The sequence below is a fragment of the Carcharodon carcharias genome, chromosome 26 (genome assembly GCF_017639515.1).
Source record: "Carcharodon carcharias isolate sCarCar2 chromosome 26, sCarCar2.pri, whole genome shotgun sequence".
NCBI lineage: Eukaryota > Metazoa > Chordata > Chondrichthyes > Lamniformes > Lamnidae > Carcharodon > Carcharodon carcharias.
This window is the reverse complement of record NC_054492.1, coordinates 1801442-1826194: the sequence shown is the minus strand read 5'-3', so window position 1 is coordinate 1826194 and position 24753 is coordinate 1801442. Positions and strand designations below refer to the sequence as shown.

The window sequence follows — 24753 nt, the reverse complement described above, 5'->3', positions numbered from 1 at the left end:
ACACATCAACTGTCTCACGAGCCACTTCTTTTTAGATCCGAGGGTAAAGTCCATCAGGACCAGGGGACTTGTCAACTTGCTCCAACAATTTGCCCAATACCACTTCCCTGATGATTGTAATTTTCCTGAATTCCTCCCTCCCTTCCATTTCCCAATTTACAGCTATTTCCGGGATGTTAATTGTTTCCTCTATAGTGAAGGCCGATGCAAAATACCTGTTCAATTCATCAGCTGTCTCCTTATTTTCCATTATTAATTCCCCAGACTCACTTTCTGTAGGACCAATGTTCGCTTTAACTCTTTTTTAAATATCTATAGAAACTCTTAGTTTCTGTCTTTACATTTCTACTAGTTTTCTCTCATACTCTAATTGTTCCCTCCTTATTAATCTTTTAGTCATTCTTTGATCTTTTTTATATTCTGTCCAATCTTCTAACTTGCCCAGCCACCTTTGTGCAATTATATGCTTTTTCTTTAAGTTTGATCTTTAACTTTTTTAGTTAACTGCAGATGGGGGGTGTCTTCCCCTTGGAAATTTGTTTCTCGTTGGAATGGATCTATTCTGTGTATTCAGATATATCCCTGTAAATGTCTGTCACTGCATCTCTATTGACCATGCTGGGACCAGTGTTCTTGCAGGTGGCATAACTAGGGAAGTAGAGAGGGCTTTAAACTAAATAGTGGGGGCAAGGGATCAAATTTGGTAAGATGCAGTAAACAAAAGAGTAGAGATAAGGCAAGAGGGAGAGATTTTAATATGGGAAATGATAAACAGACTATGACAGGAAGGGTAGAGAGTACAGGGAGTACAAATCTGAGAGTACATCAGCAGATAAGGCTAGAGCTTACAAAAATATTAACGGAAAGAACTAAAAGCTCGTATCCAAATGCATGTAGCATTCGAAAAAAAAACAGATGAGCTGATAGCGCAATAGAAATAAATAAGTGCGACCTGATAGTCATTACAGAGATATGATAGCTATTACAGAGATATGATAGCCATTACAGAGATATGATAGCCATTACAGAGATATGATAGCTATTACAGAGATATGATAGCCATTACAGAGATATGATAGCCATTACAGAGATATGGTAGCCATTACAGAGATATGGCTGCAGGATGACATAGATTGGGACCTGGATATTGATGGGTACATGACATTTAGGAAGGACAGGAAGCTGGGGCAAGGTGGAGGGGTGGCCCTGTTAATTAATGATGGCATTTGCACATTCGAGAGGGATGACCCAAGTTCAGGAATCCAGGATGTGGAAGCAGTTCGGGTAGAAGTGAAAAATGATAAAGGCAAGAAGTCGAAGAACCTAATTTGCCAGTTCACTTTAGCTAACTCTGCTTCCATGCCCTCATAATTGCCCTTATTTAGATTTAAAATACTAGTCTTGGACCCACTTTTCTCTCCCTCAAATGGAATGTAAAAATCAAACAGTGCCTTTACATTGAGGTCATCAATTAGTCCTATCTCATTGCTCAATACCAGATCTAACAGCCTGCTCCCTGGTTGGTGCCAGAATGTGCTGTTCTAAGAAACTATTGGGCTGCTGGGGACCAGGACAATGCTCAGTCGAAGGCAAATGAAGAGCCCCTGGAGTCATCAATTAGGTGGCAGATGCTGGATGTCCAGTGAGATGTGCGGGAGGATCTGGTGGAGATCCACGAGGGTCTGCATACCATGGTCTCTGTTGTGGAGGAATCCATGCGGAGCATGAGCACTGTGTTGACCCTCATGGCCCAGCACACTGCCTCCTCCATTGAGAGATTGGTGACTCTCATGGAGATGCAGCTCCAGGGACAGACTCAGGGGCTCCTGGGGTTGCGTTCGGACCTGCAGCCCTCACACAGGCACTGACCTCAGGTGGTCAGTGACAGTGTGGGAGATGGACAAGGCACCCAGTGTCCCAGCTAGGTGCCCATCCATCAATGGTGAGCAGGGAGGTCTAGAGCGACCTCACATTGGGTCATGAGCTGATTGTCGTCTCTGAGGGCTCCTCTCAGGGGCTCTGGATGGTGGCAGCAGCTCCTCCGCCAGTGACTGTGGCATCTGATGAGACTGTGATGACTGGGGAGATGCCAGCCTTGGCACTGGCCGCTCCCTTCAAGGCTCCACTGGCCAGAGGACAGCTGCCAAGGTCATAAAGGCCAACAAGACAGCAGAGTCAGCAGGCTGCCTCCAATACTGGTGCCAGCAAGGAGGGGGGCACCAAGATGTAGCACTCGCAAACGTAAGTTAAAGGCACCATGAGCACAATAGGGACAGTTCACAGATGATCTTCTGTTGTGTAACCAGAGCCAGAAGCAGCAACAAAGTGGTGACTGGCAGTATCACCAAGAGAGGAGCTGATCGTAAAGGGGAAACTGAAACTTGGGGACTTTACCAAGGATAATAGTGAAAAACAGTTTCATTAATGAACAAGTAGGGAAGCAGAGATGGAGACCAAGGATACTCACTGGAAACACAAAGTTGGAGGGAAGGTTCTTGAATGGAGTGCTATTAGACCATGATTGCTTCACGATACCAGTGACTCAGAGAATAGAACAGCATTCAAAATGGAATCGGATAAGTATTTGGAAACGTTAAATTGGAAAGGATCTGTGCTGTTGCTTCTATAATTCTATAGGAAGCGGTTTAGAAATATTGATGCTGAGCTGAATTTAGGATGTTGCTCCCTGTGCAAAGTGGCTCCAAACTGCCCTTTGCACAATCTCTCAGTATCTGTGTCTCTGCTGGTTTAGAAGTGGGAAATCCAGATATAGATCAGCTCTGACTAAGGTTCCAAGTGCAGAGTTTCCACCTTCACAGGAAAGTGGATTCCAAGCCAGAATCCAAGGAGACAGTGAGAGGAATGTATTAACAATTGCAGGCGTCAGATGATCAGACAATCAGACCTCCGGGAATATCTCTAACTGGAGTAGGCAGCCCTCAAATCTCAGAGCAGCACTAGCAAAAATAACAATGTGTGGCTCTCTCACTTGGTTAATATACTCATGCCCTGTAAACTGATGTTTATATGTGTCCCACTGAGAGCCTGGGGAGCTGATGTGTTTGTTAATAGATCAGTGCAAACAATGCAGCTGATCCTACCGACTATTCTCTTTGGCTACAGACTCTTGTACTGTCACAGTGACAAAGGGCAGGAGTACAGTCAAGCATTATAACTGTAAATAAAACAGTCAAACTGAGCTATGACTGTACCGTTCCCTCAGATAGAGGTCCATGACAAGGATAAAAAAGCAAACTAAGAAACAGAGTGAACGAATTCTGACCCTCCAGGGCTGCCATTTCTAACTCCTCATGATGTGCTTCAAATGGAGATGCAGTGGGAGTTTAAACACTGCCCCAGCAACACGGTCAATGGCTACACAATGTTTCAGGAGGCAGAGTTACAAACTCTTCTTTTCTATCCACTTTCACTTGTGATCTTTTGTTTAGTGCTATACAGTGCAGAACACAGCAATATAAGAGCTTCGTTTAGATGTTCAATGACTAGAGGGTATATAGCAAATGTTTTGCTTCTTACATAATTACATTTATATTGTTGAAAAGGGAGACGTTGCTGAAGCTCCTTGTCTTGCACTCATGAGGACAAACACAGGAATGCCAAATTTTGAACGATCACAACAATTTATACTATAGGAGAAAAGGGTGCTAATTGCTTGACAAGTCAACTTTGACTTGCTGAGGCATTGCTATGGAGAAAGCAATGGGGGAGCTACAGGCTGGGGTAATTCAAAAAAAAGGTGAGGCTTGAACATAGTCCTTTTGTTTGCAGAGAACAGGTCCCTTTGTGTAAAGGTTTGTCACTTCTAGCAAGTTAAATGAGCCGCATTACAAGCTTGATTGACTATTTTAAATTGGTTGTTGTGTATCTGTTAGCACATTCAGGATTGTTCAGCAAGTGCTGCCCAATTGTGGAATCACATCGAACAGTAGGCATGTTACTTTGGGTTTTGCAAGAGTGGGCTGCTTGAGTACGGTCTGTACTCTGCCAAAGGAACATGCTGTTTGATTCAATCAGCCAATCGGTTGGGTGTACGGCCAACATACAGCACTGAAATTCACGTAAAACACTTGATTGTGTAGTAGGCAGAACATCTTTTTGGACTGACAGAAGCACCTTATTAGTGGAAAATACCACATAGCCCCTGCATAGTAGCAGCATGAAGCAGCTTAATCTGTTGTTCAGGTTTCACACCGTACTGTGCAGTGCTTTGCGAGTGGCATTCTCCACTAACAGGATGCTGCCATGAATTACCATGCCAGTGCGATACCAGGTACATTGGCCATACATCCCAGCAATTGGCTGATTGTGTCAAACAGCATGTTCCTTCGGTTGTTTGTTACAGGCAGAGCACAGACTGTACACAACCAGCCCATGCTTGCAAAACCCAAAATAAAATGTTTACTATTGCATGTGATTCCACAATTGGGCAGCACTTGCTGAACAATCCTGAGTGCGCTAACAACTACACTAACAACCAATTTAAGATGATTGGTTGAGCTTATAACGTGGCTCATTTACTTTTGTTACAAGCAACATAGTTAGGCACTCAGGCAACCAAAAGGAATATGTTCATCTAAGAGTAATTAATAAAGATGACCATGAGAGTGTGAGGGGGTCAGAGTGTGCCTGGCTCACTCCCAGTCTCAGGGTGCTTACTCACTCACCCTCACCCACTGTGTGATTGGGTGTGAATATCTGTTGGTGTGTAGGGATGACGATGAAAGAGAATTCTGAGACTGGGAGTGAGCCAGAGACAAACAAATACATTCTCTCTTTCTCTCTCCCTCTCTCTCTCTCCCTCCCTCTCTCTCCCTCTCTCTCTCTCTCTCCCTCTCTCACTCTCACACACTGGGCAGGATTTTACACCCCGCAGGCAGGCACGCACCCAACCCGACAGTGCCCCGACATCAACGCACACTTGCACAATATTTCAGTTGGTGGGCATGTGTGAGAGTTAGCAGCACGCCCGCTGACAATTAAGGCCTATTAAGGTGCTTAATCAATTCATTTTATCCTATTTTTCGCTGCCCGTCCAATCTTACAGTCAGGCGGCCTTTTGATTTTTTAGAAAACCTCATCCACGGGTGGGATGAGGTTTCCACAATTAAATAAAAATTAAATATAAATTATTGGGCAGAATTTTTATTCTGTTAATGATATTGTGTGAGTCCCAAGTCAACACATTTTTTCCAGATTTTAAAAACCTTTATCTTTGATTTTAAAATTGTTCAGCTCCCTACCTTCAGGGAGTTTTCAGTGTGCACTCTCCCCCCCACACACACACTCCTCCTGTCCCCAGCCCAGCAGCACTGAGCTCCTCAGTGCACCTTACACGTAGGCTGGTCATTAATTGGCCAGGCAGCATAAAATCGTGGTCAGGGGCCAATCGCGGGCACTGGACCATTTCCCAGCCTCTCCTGGGCCTGCCCTTCAGGCCTGCCCGACAACCTGAAAATCTTGCCCACTCACTCTCACACTCTCTCTCTCTGTCTCTCATTCTCACACACCCACTCTCTCTCTCACACACACACACACAGACCCTCTTGCTCTTTCTCTCTCATGCTCACACCCTCTCTCTCACATCACACTCTTATACATGCACTCACCCACACTCTCTCACACACACCTTATCTCCTCTCACACATACCTGTCATTCTCTCACACACCTTTTCTCACTCTCTCACACACACTCTCTCTCTCTCACACACACACACACACACTCTCTCATTCTCACACATGCTCTCTCTCACACACTCACTGTCACACACATACACTCTCTCTCTCTCTCTCACCTTCTCTCACTCTCTCACACACACACTCTCTCTCTCACTCTCTCTCTCTTAAGCACACTCACTTTATCTCTCTCTCTCCACACATTTTCTCTCTCACACGCATTCCGTCTCTCTCACACACACTGTCTTTCATTCTCACACACACTCTCTCGGATAACCTTTCTCACTCACGCACACACAAACTCTCACTCTCCCACACACTCACTTGGACACCCTCTCCCTCACACACACTCTCATTTTCTCTCTCACACACCCACTCACTCTCCTTCTCGCCACACATTCTCCCTCTCTCTTTCTCCCTCTCTCACACACACACATTCTCACTCACTCAGACACACTCTTACAGACACACACACTCACACACACATTCACTCTCTCACTCACTCCTCACTCTCACTCTATATCACACTCACACCCCACGCAAGCACTCTCCTGCACTCTCTCATTCATACACACCTCTCTCTCTCTTCCTCTCTCCACATACACAAACCCTCTCTCTCGCTCACAGACACACACTGTCTCTCGCTCACACACACATACTGTTTCTCACACACACTAATTCTCACACACACTCTCTCGCACTCTCACACTCTCTCACTCACCCACACTCTCACAGTCTCACCCACTCTCTCTCTCACAAACAACCTCTCTCACTCACACACACTCTCACACCCCCTCTCACACTCGTTCCCTCTCACACTCTCTCTCTCACTTTCACTCAAATACCAGCCAGTTTTTTCCGCCACCTCCAATCCCAGGGTCCACAGCATCTCAGCGCCAGGTCCCAGTAGCCTCTCTTACCCCATAGCCCCAGCAGCCTATCGCTCTCTCTTATCCCCATAACCCCAGCAGCTTCTCTCTCTCCTTCCCCCATAGCCCTAGCAGCCTCTCTCTCTCCTTCCCCCATAGCCCCAGCAGCCTCTCTCTCTCTTCCCCCATAACCCCAGCAGCCTCTCTCCTTTCCCCATAACCCGAGCAGCTTCTCTCTCTCCTTTCCCCATAGCCCCAGCAGCTTCTCTCTCTCCTTTCCCCATAACCCCAGCAGCTTCTCTCTCTCCTTTCCCCATAACCCCAGCAGCCTCTCTCTCTCCTTCCCCCATAACCCCAGCAGCCTCTCTCTCCTTTCCCCATAACACCAGCAGCCTCTCTCTCTCCTTTCCCCATAACACCAGCAGCCTCTCTCCTTTCCCCATAACCCCAGCAGCCTCTCTCTCTCCTTCCCCATAACCCCAGCAGCCTCTCTCTCTCCTTCCCCATAACCCCAGCAGCCTCTCTCTCTCCTTCCCCATAGCCCCAGCAGCCTCTCTCTCTCTTACCCAATAGCCCCAGCAGCCTCTCTCTCTCCTTCCCCATAACCCCAGCAGCCTCTCTCTCTCTTACCCCATAACCCCAGCAGCCTCTCTCTCTCTTACCCCATAACCCCAGCAGCCTCTCTCTCTCTTCCCCCATAACCCCAGCAGCCTCTCTCTCTCTTCCCCCATAACCCCAGCAGCCTCTCTCTCTCTGCCCCCATAACCCCAGCAGCCTCTCTCTCTCTGCCCCCATAACCCCAGCAGCCTCTCTCTCTCTTACCCCATAGCCCCAGCAGCCTCTCTCTCTCCTTCCCCATAACCCCAGCAGCCTCTCTCTCTCCTTCCCCATAACCCCAGCGGCCTCTCTCTCTCCTTCCCCCATAACCCCAGCAGCCTCTCTCTCCTTTCCCCATAACCCCAGCAGCCTCTCTCTCTCCTTTCCCCATAACCCCAGCAGCCTCTCTCTCTCCTTCCCCATAACCCCAGCAGCCTCTCTCTCTCCTTCCCCATAGCACCAGCAGCCTCTCTCTCTCTTACCCCATAGCCCCAGCAGCCTCTCTCTCTCCTTCCCCATAACCCCAGCAGCCTCTCTCTCTCTTACCCCATAACCCCAGCAGCCTCTCTCTCTCCTTCCCCCATAACCCCAGCAGCCTCTCTCTCTCTTCCCCCATAACCCCAGCAGCTTCTCTCTCTCCTTCCCCCAGAGCCCCAGCAGCCTCTCTCTCTCCTTCCCCATAGCCCCAGCAGCCTCTCTCTCTCCTTCCCCATAGCCCCAGCAGCCTCTCTCTCTCTTACCCCATAACCCCAGCAGCCTCTCTCTCTCCTTCCCCCATAACCCCAGCAGCCTCTCTCTCTCTTCCCCCATAGCCCCAGCAGCCTCTCTCTCTCCTTCCCCCATAGCCCCAGCAGCCTCTCTCTCTCTTACCCCATAGCCCCAGCAGCTTCGCTCTCTTACCCCATAGCCCCAGCAGCTTCTCTCTCTCTTACCCCATAGCCCCAGCAGCCTCTCTCTCTCTTACCCAATAGCCCCACCAGCCTCTCTCTCCTTCCCCCATAACCCCAGCAGCCTCTCTCTCGCTTCCCCCATAACCCCAGCAGCTTCTCTCTCTCCTTCCCCATAACCCCAGCAGCCTCTCTCTCTCCTTCCCCATAACCCCAGCAGCCTCTCTCTCTCTTACCCCATAACCCCAGCAGCCTCTCTCTCTCCTTCCCCCATAGCCCCAGCAGCCTCTCTCTCTCCTTCCCCCATAACCCCAGCAGCCTCTCTCTCTCCTTCCCCCATAGCCCCAGCAGCCTCTCTCTCTCTTCCCCCATAACCCCAGCAGCCTCTCTCTCTCTGCCCCCATAACCCCAGCAGTCTCTCTCTCTCCTTCCCCCATAACCCCAACAGCCTCTCTCTCTCTTACCCCATAACCCCAGCAGCTTCTCTCTCTCTTACCCCATAGCCCCAGCAGCCTCTCTCTCTCCTTCCCCCATAACCCCAACAGCCTCTCTCTCTCTTACCCCATAACCCCAGCAGCCTCTCTCTCTCTTCCCCCATAACCCCAGCAGCCTCTCTCTCTCTTACCCCATAGCCCCAGCAGCCTCTCTCTCTCCTTACCCCATAACCCCAGCAGCCTCTCTCTCTCTCTCTTCCCCATAACCCCAGCAGCCTCTCTCTCTCCTTCCCCATAACCCCAGCAGCCTCTCTCTCTCTTACCCCATAGCCCCAGCAGCCTCTCTCTCTCCTTCCCCCATAACCCCAGCAGCCTCTCTTTCTCTCTTCCCCCATAAGCCCAGCAGCTTCTCTCTCTCTCTTCCCCCATAACCCCAGCAGCCTCTCTCTCTCCTTCCCCATAGCCCCAGCAGCCTCTCTCTCTCCTTCCCCATAACCCCAGCAGCCTCTCTCTCTCTCTTCCCCCATAACCCCAGCAGCCTCTCTCTCTCCTTTCCCCATAGCCCCAGCAGCCTGTGTCTCTCCTTCCCCCAAACGAAAACTTCTGATTTTCCCCACCATACTCATTGCCACTGATATTTGCTGCTCATCCAATCACAGCCCGCTTCTCTCCCACATTTGCTGCTGATAGGTTCAGTATGAGCCCATCAGCAACAAAAGCGGCAGAAGAGCAGCGTGTGATTGGAGGAACAGACCCTCGCAGAACCTTCAAATTCACTGACCTGTCTGAGCAGCAACTTGAACAGTGGCTTCGGAGCCACAACCCAGCCCACTTGTTGGGCAAGGCTGGTATAAATAGTTATCTTTTTATTTGTCTTTGTCTGAATTGTGTTCTGAACAGTGCACCGGAACACTATTTCTATAGAAATGTTTACTACTGTTCTGCAGGTTATTTCTGGATATGAGTTGTCTAGAACAGAGTGAAGATGCAAACTATATCCTGGGACAAGGAGGAAGTGGGACCACAGTATACAGAGCAAAATATAACACAGTCCCCATAGCAGTCAAGAGATTCCACTTCAAGAAATGCCGGCAACCATCTGATGGCTTCAACACAGGTAAATATCTTGGACTGAATGTTTTCACATTTAATATCTGAATGTCACTGGTGTGTTCTTTGGGATTGAGTTTATGCCAGTAATATCCTGGGGAAAGATTGGCGAGTTTTAAATGCACTGTCTGGGAATCCTGTCAGAGTGTTCATGAAACCTCCCTTGATTCCTGGCATTTCCTTGTAACAAAGGTTTTCAGCATTTTGATCCTGATTGGTCATTGTATTTATCGGGTGTTTGCAGACGTTAGACACTTGCCACATTGATTCTGTGAGACCCCTGAGTGATGGAAACTGGTCAGAGCCCCAGGCTCAGTTCCAGCACTTAACCCTTTCTGCCGGATATGCCATTTGATCAGAATTAGTTGGAGACTGCACCATTTTATAACATGTAGCATCATAATGCACAATGTATTATTAAAGATTGGCAGTGGGAGATCTTAAATATTGATTAGCGCTTATGATCTTAACGATCATCCATTAGCAATGAGAGATATTAAATACAAAGTATGTGAATAGACAGGGAGAAATCTTAAACCATAAGGGTTAGCAATGAAAGACCTTAAATGTTGAGAATTAGCACGGCGGGATGTTGAGTATTAAAGATTGGCAGTGTGGAATGTTTTTAATTCATTGTCAAAATGTGGGCGTTGCCGGCTGGGCCAGTATTTATTCCCCAACTCTAACTGCCCTTGAGAAGGTGGCGGTGAGCCCCCTTCTTGAACCACCATGGTCCGTGTGGTGTAGGTACACCCACAGTGCTCTTAGGAAGTGAGTTCCAGGACCTGGGACAAGTGATGATGAAGGAATGGCGATACAGTTCCAAGTCAGGTTGGTGAAGGAAACGGGCAGAATCTAACCAAAACCAAAACCCTAGAAATATTCTTGGTCTCTGCTCCCCACTTTAACATCACTGGAGAAAGTTTGTTTTTTAATCTCTCATTTCAGATTCGATGTTCAGGCACCTGGAAGCTATGGAGGCATTACGAAATTTCTCCGAGTTCCGTCAGGAGGCCAGCATTCTTCACTCCATGCAACACCCCTGCATCGTGTCACTGGTTGGCATCAGTATTCACCCACTTTGCTTCGCCTTGGAGCTGGCTCCATTGGGCAGTCTCAACACTGTACTGACTGAATACTCTAAAGGTAACAGTGTAAAACACTTCGCCATAGGGTCAATAATACTCAGTGCATCCTGGAGAATCTAAAACTACCATCAAAATGAGGTAAACTGTGAAGCGATTTAGGAGTAAGAACTAAATCTAAAGCAGCACTTATGCAGATGGAAAATTAGAAGCGGATTTTAACACAACAAGATATGTTGTGGATCTGCCAGCACCCATTATTGAATAATAAAGGTTCAAGATTTACCCTAATTTTAAGTTCTATTGTTACGTGAAAGAATGGTTATCTGAAATGAGCCACAGATTATTCATTATGTAAGCCTAAAGCAACTGTTCTCTTCCAAACAGGCACCTTGTTTATACCCCTGGGATGCATCCTAACTCACAGAATAGCCTATCAAATTGCAGTTGGCTTGGCCTATCTGCACAGAAAAAACATCATCTTCTGTGACCTCAAGTCCGATAATGTTTTAGTTTGGACTCTGGATCTGACAGATCCAGTAAATGTGAAGTTATCCGATTATGGGATATCTCGTCAGTCATTCCACGAAGGAGCCCTTGGTGTTGAAGGTACCCCCGGATATCAGGCACCAGAGGTCATGCCTGGAATTGTTTATGATGAAAAGGTATGAAGCAGAAATTGTTTGTTCAAAACATTGCACTTAACGGTATTGGTTTCTGATCAGATAGCGTCATCTAATTTAAATATAAAACTCCGGCTGCAGTGCTCATAACTCTATTACGCTGGTTTGGTTCTTATTTCTTTCATAATGATGTTGCATTTGAATCTTTCTTCATGTACACTCATTCTCCTTACTTAATCCCTCAGCTCTATAATATTCATTTTACTCTCATTGCTAACCTGGTTTCTGCCCCCACCACAGTCTCAAAGCTACCCTTATCTTTTTTTTATTTATTCACGGGATGTGGGCATCGCTGGCTGGGCCAGCATTTATTGCCCATCCCTAAATGGCCTTGAGAAGGTGGTGGTGAGCTGGCTTCTTGAACCGCTGCAGTCCATGTGGTGCAGGTATACCCATGGTGCTGTTAGGAAGGGAGTTCCAGGATTTTGGACCAGTGACAATGAAGGAACAGTGATATATTTCCAAGTCAGGATGGTGAGTGACTTAGAGGGGAACTTCCCATGTGTCTGCTACCCTTGTCCTTCTAGATGGTAGTGGTTGTGGGTTTGGAAGGCGCTGTGGAAGGAGCCTTGGTGAACTCCTGCAGTGCATCTTATATATGGTACACACACGGCTGCTGCTGCTGCTACTGTGTGTCGGTGGTAGAGGGAGTGAACGTTTGTGATTATGGTGCCAGTCAAGTGGGCTGTTTTATCCTGGACAGTGTCAAGCTTCTTGAGTGTTGTGGGAGCTGCACTCATCCAGGCAAGTGGGGAGTATTCCATCAATATCCAGACTTGGACCTTATAGATGGTGGACAGGCTTTAGGGAATCAGGAGGTGAGTTACTCGTCACATGATTCCTAGCCTCTGACCTGCTCTTGTAGCCATAGTATTTAAATAGCTAGTCCTGTTCATTTTCTGGTCAATGGTAACCCCCAGGATGTTGACAGTGGGGGATTCAGAGATGGTAATGCCATTGAACATCAAGGGGCGATGGTTGGACTCTCTCTTGTTGGAGATGGTCATTGCCTGATACTTGCTTGGTGTGAATGTTACTTTCCATTTGTTAGCCCAAGCCTGGATGTTGTCCAGGTCTTGCTGCATTTGGACATGGACTGCTTCAGTATCTGAGGAGTCGTGAATGGTGCTGAACATTGTGCAATCATCAGCGAACATCCCCACTTCTGACCTTATGATGGAGGGAAGGTCATTAATGAAGCAGCTGAAGATGGTTGGGCCTAGGACACTACCCTGAGGAACTCCTGCAGTGATGTCCTGGAGCTGAGATGACTGACCTCCAACAACCACAACCATCTTCCTTTGTGCTAGGTATGACTCCAAACAGTGGAGAGTTTTCCCCCGATTCCCATTGACTCCAGTTTGGTTAGGGCTCCTTGATGCTACACTCGGTCAAATGCAGCATTGAAGTCAAGGGCAGTCACTCTCACCTCACCTCAAGAGTTCAGCTCTTTGCCCATGTTTGAACCAAGGCTGTAATGAGGTCAGGAGCCGAGTAGCCCTGGTGGAACCCAAACTGGGCATCAGTGAACAGGTTATTACTAAGCAAGTGTTGCTTGATAACACTGTTGATGACCCCTTCCGTTACTTTACTGATGATGGAGAGTAGACTGGTCAGTAATTGGCCGGTTTGGATTTGTCCTGCTTTTTGTGTACAGGACATACCTGGGCAATTTTCCACATAGCTGGGTGGATGCCAGTGTTGTAGCTGTACTGGAACAGCTTGGCTAGGGGTGTGGCAAGTTCTGGAGCACAAGTCTTCAGTACAATTGTTGGAATATTGTCAGGGCCCATAGCCTTTGCAGTATCCAGTGCCTTCAGCTATTTCTTGATATCACGTGGAGTGAATCGAATTGGCTGAAGATTGGCATCTGTGATGCTGGGGACCTCCGGAGGAGGCCGAGATGAATCATCCACTTGGCACTTCTGGCTGAAGATTGTAGCAAATACTTCAGCCTTATCTTTTGCACTGATGTGCTGGGCTCCTCCATCATTGAGGATGGGGATATTTGTGGAGCCTCCTCCTCCAGTGAGTTGTTTAATTGTCCACCACAATTCACAACTGGATGTGGCAGGAGTGCAGAGCTTAGATCTGATCCGTTGGTTGTGGGATCGCTTGGCCCCATCTATCACTTGCTGCTTATGCTGTTCTGATGCAAGTAGTCCTGTGTTGTAGCTTCACCAGGTTGACACCTCATTTTTAGGTATGCCTGGTGCTGCTCCTGGCATGCCCTCCTGCACTCTTCATTGAACCAGGGTTGATCCCTGACTTGATGGTAATGGTAGAGTGGGGGATATGCTGGGCTATGGGGTTACAGATTGTGTTCGAGTACAATTCTGCTGCTGATGGTCCAGAGCACTTCATGGATGCCCAGTCTTGAGTTGCTAGATCTGTTCAAAATCTATACCATTTAGCAGGTGGTAGTGCGACACAACACGATGGAGGGTGTCCTCAATGTGAAGGCAGGACTTTGTCTCTACAGTGACTGTGCAGTGGTCACTCCTACCGATACTGTCATGGACAGATGCATATGCAGTAGGCAGCTTGGTGAGGATGAGGTCAAGTATGTTTTTCCCTCTTGTTGGTTCCCTCACCACCTGCCGCAGACCCAGTCTAGCAGCTTTGTCCTTTAGGACTTGGCCAGTATTGGTGCTACCGAGCCACTCTTGGAGATGGACATTGAAGTCCCCCACCCAGAGTACATTCTGTGCCCTTGCCACCCTCAGTGCTTCCTCCAAGTGATGTTCAACATGGAGAAGCACTGATTCATCAGCTGAGAGAGGGCGAGAGGTTTCCTTGCTCATGTTTGACCTGATGCCATGAGATTTCATGGGATCCAGAGTCAATGTTGAGCACTCTTAGGGCAACTCCCTCCCGACTGTATACCACTGTGCCTCCACCTCTGCTGGGCCTGTCCTGCTGGTGGGACAGGACATACCCAGGGATGGAGATGGTGGTGCCTGGGATATTATCTATAAGGTATGATTCCGTGAGGTTGACTATGTCACGCTGTTGCTTGACTAGTCTGGGAGACAGCTCTCCCAATTTTGGCACGAGCCCCCAGATGTTACAAAGGAGGACTTTGCAGGGTCGACAGGGCTGAGATTGCCATTGTTGTTTCCAGTGCCTGGTCTGTACAGTTTATTTCCGTTTTTGTTAGTTTGTTTAGAGTTTACAGCTGAGTGGCTTGGTAGAACATTTCAGAGAGCATTTAAGAGTTAACCACATTGCCTTTGCGACATCACATGTAGGCCAGAGCAGGTAGGGATGACAGATTTCCTTCCCTAAGGGACATTAGTGAACCAGATGAGTTTTTACAACAATCAACAATGGTTTCATGGTCATTGTTAGACTTTTAATTCCAGATTTTTATTGAATTCAAATTCCACCATCTGCCATGGTGGAATTCAAACCCCAGTCCCCAGAGCATTACCCTGGGTCTCTGGAATTCTAGCCCAATGACAATACCACTACACCACTGCCAATGTCATAAACTACATCACATGTAAACTATCCTTTCTTAACTTACTCAACCTGTCTGCAGCCTTTGATAGAGTTAAACCACACCAAAACTTCTTCACTGTCATCCAGTTGGCTGGGACTGTACAAATCCAGGTGGTTGGGACTGTACAAATCCAGGTAGCTGGGACTGTACAATTCCAGGTGGCTGGGACTGTACAATTCCAGGTGGCTGGGACTGTACAATTCCAGGTGGCTGGGACTGTACAAATCCAGGTAGCTGGGACTGTACAATTCCAGGTGGCTGGGACTGTACAATTCCAGGTAGCTGAGACTGTACAATTCCAGGTGGCTGGGACTGTACAATTCAATGTGGTTGGGACTGTACAATTCCAAGTGGCTGGGATTGTACAAATCCAGGTAGCTGGGACTGTACAATTCCAGGTGGCTGGGACTGTACAATTCAATGTGGTTGGGACTGTACAATTCCAAGTGGCTGGGAATGTACAAATCCAGGTGGCTGGGACTGTACAATTCCAGGTGGTTGGGACTGTACAATTCCAGGTGGCTGGGACTGTACAATTCCAGGTGGTTGGGACTGTACAATTCCAGGTGGCTGGGACTGTACAATTCCAGGTGGCTGGGACTGTACAATTCCAGGTGGCTGGGACTGTACAATTCCAGGTGGTTGGGACTGTACAATTCCAGGTGGCTGGGACTGTACAATTCCAGGTGGCTGGGACTGTACAAATCCAGGTGGCTGGGACTGTACAAATCCAGTTGGATGGGACTGTGCAAATCCAGTTGGATGGGACTGTACAATTCCAGGTGGCTGGGACTGTACAAATCCAGGTGGCTGGGACTGTACAATTCCAGGTGGCTGGGACTGTACAATTCCAGGTGGCTGGGACTGTACAAATCCAGTTGGATGGGACTGTACAATTCCAGGTGGCTGGGACTGTACAATTCCAGGTGGCTGGGACTGTACAAATCCAGTTGGATGGGACTGTACAATTCCAGTTGGCTGGGACTGTACAATTCCAGGTGGCTGGGACTGTACAATTCAAGGTGGTTGGGACTGTACAATTCCAGGTGGCTGGGACTGTACAAATCCAGTTGGATGGGACTGTACAATTCCAGTTGGCTGGGACTGTACAATTCAAGGTGGTTGGGACTGTACAATTCCAAGTGGCTGGGACTGTACAATTCCAGGTGGCTGGGACTGTACAATTCAAGGTGGTTGGGACTGTACAATTCCAGGTGGCTGGGACTGTACAATTCCAGGTGGCTGGGACTGTACAATTCCAGGTGGCTGGGACTGTACAAATCCAGTTGGATGGGACTGTACAATTCCAGTTGGCTGGGACTGTACAATTCAAGGTGGTTGGGACTGTACAATTCCAAGTGGCTGGGACTGTACAATTCCAGGTGGCTGGGACTGTACAATTCCAGGTGGCTGGGACTGTACAATTCAAGGTGGTTGGGACTGTACAATTCCAGGTGGCTGGGACTGTACAAATCCAGGTGGCTGGGACTGTACAATTCCAGGTGGCTGGGACTGTACAATTCCAGGTGGCTGGGACTGTACAAATCCAGGTGGCTGGGACTGTACAATTCCAGGTGGCTGGGACTGTACAATTCCAGGTGGATGGGACTGTACAATTCCAGGTAGCTGGGACTGTACAATTCCAGGTGGTTGGGACTGTACAATTCCAGGTGGCTGGGACTGTACAATTCCAGGTGGCTGGGACTGTACAAATCCAGGTGGCTGGGACTGTACAATTGAATGTGGTTGGGACTGTACAATTCAATGTGGTTGGGACTGTACAATTCCAACTGGCTGGGACTGTACAAATCCAGGTAGCTGGGACTGTACAATTCCAGGTGGCTGGGACTGTACAATTCCAGGTGGCTGGGACTGTACAATTCAATGTGGTTGGGACTGTACAATTCCAAGTGGCTGGGACTGTACAAATCCAGGAGGCTGGGACTGTACAATTCCAGGTGGCTGGGACTGTACAAATCCAGGTGGCTGGGACTGTACAATTCCAAGTGGCTGGGACTGTACAATTCCAAGTGGCTGGGACTGTACAATTCCAGGTAGCTGGGACTGTACAATTCCAGGTGGCTGGGACTGTACAATTCCAGGTGGCTGGGACTGTACAATTCCAGGTGGCTGGGACTGTACAATTCCAGATGGCTGGGACTGTACAAATCCAGGTGGCTGGGACTGTACAATTCCAGGTGGCTGGGACTGTATAAATCCAGGTGGCTGGGAATGTACAAATCCAGGTGGCTGGGACTGTACAAATCAAGGTGGCTGGGACTGTACAAATCCAGGTGACTGGGACTGTACAATTCCAGGTAGCTGGGACTGTACAATTCCAGGTGGCTGGGACTGTACAATTCAATGTGGTTGGGACTGTACAATTCCAAGTGGCTGGGACTGTACAATTCCAGGTGGCTGGGACTGTACAATTCCAGGTGGCTGGGACTGTACAATTCAATGTGGTTGGGACTGTACAATTCCAAGTGGCTGGGACTGTACAATTCCAGGTGGCTGGGACTGTACAATTCCAGGTGGCTGGGACTGTACAAATCCAGGTGGCTGGGACTGTACAAATCCAGGTGGCTGGGACTGTACAATTCCAGGTAGCTGGGACTGTACAATTCCAGGTGGCTGGGACTGTACAATTCCAGGTGGCTGGGACTGTACAATTCCAGGTGGCTGTGACTGTACAAATCTAGGTAGCTAGGACTGTACAATTCCAGTTGGCTGGGACTGTACAATTCCAGGTGGTTGGGACTGTACAATTCCAGGTGGCTGGGACTGTACAAATCCAGGTGGCTGGGACTGTACAAATCCAGTTGGATGGGACTGTACAATTCCAGGTGGCTGGGACTGTACAATTCCAGGTGGCTGGGACTGTACAATTCCAGGTGGCTGGGACTGTACAATTCCAGGTGGCTGGGACTGTACAAATCCAGTTGGATGGGACTGTACAATTCCAGGTGGCTGGGACTGTACAATTCCAGGTGGCTGGGACTGTACAATTCCAGTTGGCTGGGACTGTACAATTCCAGGTGGCTGGGACTGTACAATTCCAGGTGGCTGGGACTGTACAATTCCAGGTGGCTGGGACTGTACAAATCCAGGTGGCTGGGACTGTACAATTCCAGGTGGCTGGGACTGTACAATTCCAGGTGGCTGGGACTGTACAATTCCAGGTGGCTGGGACTGTACAAATCCAGGTGGCTGGGACTGTACAATTCCAGGTGGCTGGGACTGTACAAATCCAGGTGGCTGGGACTGTACAATTCCAGGTGGCTGGGACTGTACAATTCCAGGTGGCTGGGACTGTACAATTTCCAGGTGGCTGGGACTGTACAATTCCAGGTGGCTGGGACTGTACAATTCAGGTGGCTGGGACTGTACAATTCCAAGTGGCTGGGACTGTACAATTCCAGGTGGCTGGGACTGTACAATTCCAAGTGGCTGGGACGGTACAATTCCAGGTGGCTGGGACTGTACAATTCAATGTGGTTGGGACTGTACAATTCCAAGTGGCTGGGACTGTACAATTCCAGGTGGCTGGGACTGTACAATTCCAGGTGGCTGGGACTGTACAAATCCAGGTGGCTGGGACTGTACAAATCCAGGTGGCTGGGACTGTACAATTCCAGGTAGCTGGGACTGTACAATTCCAGGTGGCTGGGACTGTACAATTCCAGGTGGCTGGGACTGTACAATTCCAGGTGGCTGGGACTGTACAAATCTAGGTAGCTGGGACTGTACAATTCCAGTTGGCTGGGACTGTACAATTCCAGGTGGCTGGGACTGTACAATTCCAGGTGGCTGGGACTGTACAAATCCAGGTGGCTGGGACTGTACAAATCCAGGTGGCTGGGACTGTACAATTCCAGGTGGCTGGGACTGTACAATTCCAGGTGGCTGGGACTGTACAATTCCAGGTGGCTGGGACTGTACAATTCCAGGTGGCTGGGACTGTACAATTCCAGGTGGCTGGGACTGTACAATTCCAGGTGGCTGGGACTGTACAATTCCAGGTGGCTGGGACTGTACAATTCCAGGTGGCTGGGACTGTACAATTCCAGGTGGCTGGGACTGTACAATTCCAGGTGGCTGGGACTGTACAATTCCAGGTGGCTGGGACTGTACAATTCCAGGTGGCTGGGACTGTACAATTCCAGGTGGCTGGGACTGTACAATTCCAGGTGGCTGGGACTGTACAATTTCAGGTGGCTGGGACTGTACAAATCCAGGTGGCTGGGACTGTACAATTCAAGTGGCTGGGACTGTACAATTCCAGGTGGCTGGGACTGTACAATTCCAGGTGGCTGGGACTGTACAATTCCAGGTGGCTGGGACTGTACAATTCCAGGTGGCTGGGACTGTACAATTCCAGGTGGCTGGGACTGTACAAATCCAGGTGGCTGGGACTGTACAATTCCAGGTGGCTGGGACTGTACAATTCCAGGTGGCTGGGACTGTACAATTCCAGGTGGCTGGGACTGTACAATTCCAGGTGGCTGGGACTGTACAATTCCAGGTGGCTGGGACTGTACAATTCCAGGTGGCTGGGACTGTACAATTCCAGGTGGCTGGGACTGTACAATTCCAGGTGGCTGGGACTGTACAATTCCAGGTGGCTGGGACTGTACAATTCCAGGTGGCTGGGACTGTACAATTCCAGGTGGCTGGGACTGTACAAATCCAGGTGGCTGGGACTGTACAAATCCAGGTGGCTGGGACTGTACAAATCCAGGTGGCTGGGACTGTACAATTCCAGGTGGCTGGGACTGTACAATTCCAGGTGGCTGGGACTGTACAATTCAGGTGGCTGGGACTGTACAAATCCAGGTGGCTGGGACTGTACAAATCCAGGTGGCTGGGACTGTACAAATCCAGGTGGCTGGGACTGTACAATTCCAGGTGGCTGGGACTGTACAATTCCAGGTGGCTGGGACTGTACAAATCCAGGTGGCTGGGACTGTACAATTCCAGGTGGCTGGGACTGTACAATTCCAGGTGGCTGGGACTGTACAATTCCAGGTGGCTGGGACTGTACAATTCCAGGTGGCTGGGACTGTACAATTCCAGGTGGCTGGGACTGTACAATTCCAGGTGGCTGGGACTGTACAATTCCAGGTGGCTGGGACTGTACAATTCCAAGTGGCTGGGACTGTACAATTCAGGTGGCTGGGACTGTACAATTCCAGGTGGCTGGGACTGTACAATTCCAGGTGGCTGGGACTGTACAATTCAAGGTGGTTGGGACTGTACAATTCCAGGTGGCTGGGACTGTACAATTCCAGGTGGCTGGGACTGTACAATTCCAGGTGGCTGGGACTGTACAATTCCAGGTGGCTGGGACTGTACAATTCCAGGTGGCTGGGACTGTACAATTCCAGGTGGCTGGGACTGTACAATTCCAGGTGGCTGGGACTGTACAATTCCAGGTGGCTGGGACTGTACAATTCCAGGTGGCTGGGACTGTACAAATTCCAGGTGGCTGGGACTGTACAATTCCAGGTGGCTGGGACTGTACAATTCCAGGTGGCTGGGACTGTACAATTCCAGGTGGCTGGGACTGTACAAATCCAGGTGGCTGGGACTGTACAATTCCAGGTGGCTGGGACTGTACAATTCCAGGTGGCTGGGACTGTACAATTCCAGGTGGCTGGGACTGTACAAATCCAGGTGGCTGGGACTGTACAAATCCAGTTGGCTGGGACTGTACAATTCCAGGTGGCTGGGACTGTACAATTCCAGATGGCTGGGACTGTACAATTCCAGGTGGCTGGGACTGTACAAATCCAGGTGGCTGGGACTGTACAAATCCAGGTAGCTGGGACTGTACAATTCCAGGTGGCTGGGACTGTACAATTCCAGGTGGCTGGGACTGTACAAATTCCAGGTGGCTGGGACTGTACAATTCCAGGTGGCTGGGACTGTACAAATCCAGGTGGCTGGGACTGTACAAATCCAGGTGGCTGGGACTGTACAATTCCAGGTGGCTGGGACTGTACAATTCCAGGTGGCTGGGACTGTACAATTCCAGGTGGCTGGGACTGTACAATTCCAGGTGGCTGGGACTGTACAAATCTAGGTAGCTGGGACTGTACAATTCCAGTTGGCTGGGACTGTACAATTCCAGGTGGTTGGGACTGTACAATTCCAGGTGGCTGGGACTGTACAAATCCAGGTGGCTGGGACTGTACAAATCCAGGTGGCTGGGACTGTACAATTCCAGGTGGCTGGGACTGTACAATTCCAGGTGGCTGGGACTGTACAAATCCAGGTGACTGGGACTGTACAAATCCAGTTGGATGGGACTGTACAATTCCAGGTGGCTGGGACTGTACAATTCCAGGTGGCTGGGACTGTACAATTCCAGGTGGCTGGGACTGTACAAATCCAGGTGGCTGGGACTGTACAATTCCAGGTGGCTGGGACTGTACAAATCCAGGTGGCTGGGACTGTACAATTCCAGGTGGCTGGGACTGTACAATTCCAGGTGGCTGGGACTGTACAATTCCAGGTGGCTGGGACTGTACAATTCCAGGTGGCTGGGACTGTACAATTCCAGGTGGCTGGGACTGTACAATTCCAGGTGGATGGGACTGTACAATTCCAGGTGGCTGGGACTGTACAATTCCAGGTGGCTGGGACTGTACAATTCCAGGTGGCTGGGACTGTACAATTCCAGGTGGCTGGGACTGTACAATTCCAGGTGGCTGGGACTGTACAAATCCAGTTGGCTGGGACTGTACAATTCCAGGTGGCTGGGACTGTACAAATCCAGGTGGCTGGGACTGTACAATTCCAGGTGGCTGGGACTGTACAATTCCAGGTGGCTGGGACTGTACAATTCCAGGTGGCTGGGACTGTACAATTCCAGGTGGCTGGGACTGTACAATTCCAGGTGGCTGGGACTGTACAAATCCAGGTGGCTGGGACTGTACAATTCCAGGTGGCTGGGACTGTACAAATCCAGGTGGCTGGGACTGTACAATTCCAGGTGGCTGGGACTGTACAATTCCAGGTGGCTGGGACTGTACAATTTCAGGTGGCTGGGACTGTACAAATCCAGGTGGCTGGGACTGTACAATTCAAGGTGGGTGGGACTGTACAATTCCAGGTGGCTGGGACTGTAAAATTCCAGGTGGCTGGGACTGTACAATTCCAGGTGGCTGGGACTGTACAATTCAGGTGGCTGGGACTGTACAAATCCAGGTGGCTGGGACTGTACAATTCCAGGTGGCTGGGACTGTACAATTCCAGGTGGCTGGGACTGTACAATTTCAGGTGGCTGGGACTGTACAAATCCAGGTGGCTGGGACTGTACAATTCAATGTGGTTGGGACTGTACAATTCCAAGTGGCTGGGACTGTACAATTCCAGGTGGCTGGGACTGTACAATTCCAGGTGGCTGGGACTGTACAAATCCAGGTGACTGGGACTGTACAAATCCAGGTGGCTGGGACTGTACAAATCCAGGTGGCTGGGACTGTACAATTCCAGGTGGCTGGGACTGTACAATTCCAGGTGGCTGGGACTGTATAAATCCAGGTGGCTGGGACTGTACAATTCCAGGTGGCTGGGACTGTACAAATCCAGGTGGCTGGGACTGTACAATTCCAGGTGGCTGGGACTGTACAAATCCAGGTGGCTGAGACTGTACAATTCCAGGTGGCTGAGACTGTACAATTCCAGGTGGCTGGGACTGTACAATTCCAGGTGGCTGGGACTGTATAAATCCAGATGGCTGGGACTGTATAAATCCAGATGGCTGGGACTGTACAATTCCAGGTGGCTGGGACTGTACAATTCCAGGTGGCTGGGACTGTACAATTGCAGGTGGCTGGGACTGTACAAATCCAGGTGGCTGGGACTGTACAAATCCAGGTAGCTGGGACTGTACAAATCCAGGTGGCTGGGACTGTACAATTCAATGTGGTTGGGACTGTACAATTCCAGGTGGCTGAGACTGTACAAATCCAGGTGGCTGGGACTGTACAATTCCAGGTGGCTGGGACTGTACAAATCCAGGTGGCTGGGACTGTACAATTCCAGGTGGCTGGGACTGTACAATTCCAGGTGGCTGGGACTGTACAATTCCAGGTGGCTGGGACTGTACAATTCCAGGTGGCTGGGACTGTACAATTCCTGATGGCTGGGACTTTACAATTCCAGGTAGCTGGGACTGTACAAATCCAGGTGGCTGGGACTGTACAATTCCAGGTGGCTGGGACTGTACAATTCCAGGTAGCTGGGACTGTACAAATCCAGGTGGCTGGGACTGTACAAATCCAGGTGGCTGGGACTGTACAATTCCAGGTGGCTGGGACTGTACAATTCCTGATGGCTGGGACTTTACAATTCCAGGTAGCTGGGACTGTACAAATCCAGGTGGCTGGGACTGTACAATTCCAGATGGCTGGGACTGTACAATTCCAGGTAGCTGGGACTGTACAAATCCAGGTGGCTGGGACTGTACAAATCCAGGTAGCTGGGACTGTACAAATCCAGGTGGCTGGGACTGTACAATTCAATGTGGTTGGGACTGTACAAATCCAGGTGGCTGAGACTGTACAAATCCAGGTGGCTGGGACTGTACAATTCAATGTGGTTGGGACTGTACAATTCCAGGTGGTTGGGACTGTACAATTCCAGGTGGCTGAGACTGTACAAATCCAGGTGGCTGGGACTGTACAATTCAATGTGGTTGGGACTGTACAATTCCAGGTGGCTGGGACTGTACAAATCCAGGTGGCTGGGACTGTACAATTCAATGTGTTTGGGACTGTACAATTCCAGGTGGTTGGGACTGTACAATTCCAGGTGGCTGGGACTGTACAATTCCAGGTGGTTGGGACTGTACAATTCCACGTGGCTGGGACTGTACAAATTCAGGTGGCTGGGACTGTACAATTCCAGGTGGCTGGGACTGTACAAATCCAGGTGGCTGGGACTGTACAATTCCAGGTGGCTGGGACTGTACAATTCCAGGTGGCTGAGACTGTACAATTCCAGGTGGCTGGGACTGTACAAATTCAGGTGGCTGGGACTGTACAATTCCAGGTGGCTGGGACTGTACAAATTCAGGTGGCTGGGACTGTACAATTCCAGGTGGCTGGGACTGTACAATTCCAGGTGGCTGGGACTGTACAATTCCAGTTGGATGGGACTGTACAAATCCAGTTGGATGGGACTGTACAAATCCAGGTGGCTGGGACTGTACAAATCCAGGTAGCTGGGACTGTACAAATCCAGGTAGCTGGGACTGTACAAATCCAGGTGGCTGGGACTGTACAATTCAATGTGGTTGGGACTGTACAATTCCAGGTGGCTGAGACTGTACAAATCCAGGTGGCTGGGACTGTACAAATCCAGGTGGCTGGGACTGTACAAATCCAGGTGGCTGGGACGGTACAATTCCAGGTGGCTGGGACTGTACAATTCCAGGTGGCTGGGACTGTACAAATCCAGGTAGCTGGGACTGTACAAATCCAGGTGGCTGGGACTGTACAATTCAATGTGGTTGGGACTGTACAATTCCAGGTGGCTGAGACTGTACAAATCCAGGTGGCTGGGACTGTACAAATCCAGGTGGCTGGGACTGTACAAATCCAGGTGGCTGGGACGGTACAATTCCAGGTGGCTGGGACTGTACAATTCCAGGTGGCTGGGACTGTACAATTCCAGGTGGCTGGGACTGTACAATTCCAGGTGGCTGGGACTGTACAATTCCAGGTAGCTGGGACTGTACAAATCCAGGTGGCTGGGACTGTACAATTCCAGATGGCTGGGACTGTACAATTCCAGGTAGCTGGGACTGTACAAATCCAGGTGGCTGGGACTGTACAAATCCAGGTAGCTGGGACTGTACAAATCCAGGTGGCTGGGACTG

At 49.5% G+C, this 24753-nt stretch overlaps 1 protein-coding gene across 3 annotated transcripts in view; it reads left to right on the top strand.

Moving 5' to 3' along the window:
- The window catches only part of lrrk1 (leucine-rich repeat kinase 1), a 262189-nt gene that overhangs the window by 178044 nt on the left and 59392 nt on the right, over positions 1-24753 (top strand). For all 3 annotated transcript variants that reach the window (XM_041175194.1, XM_041175192.1, XM_041175193.1), the window contains 3 exons: positions 9429-9598; positions 10540-10737; positions 11064-11341. In XM_041175194.1, coding sequence (XP_041031128.1) covers positions 9429-9598; positions 10540-10737; positions 11064-11341 — 646 coding nt within the window. The remainder of the gene's footprint in view (positions 1-9428; positions 9599-10539; positions 10738-11063; positions 11342-24753) is intronic.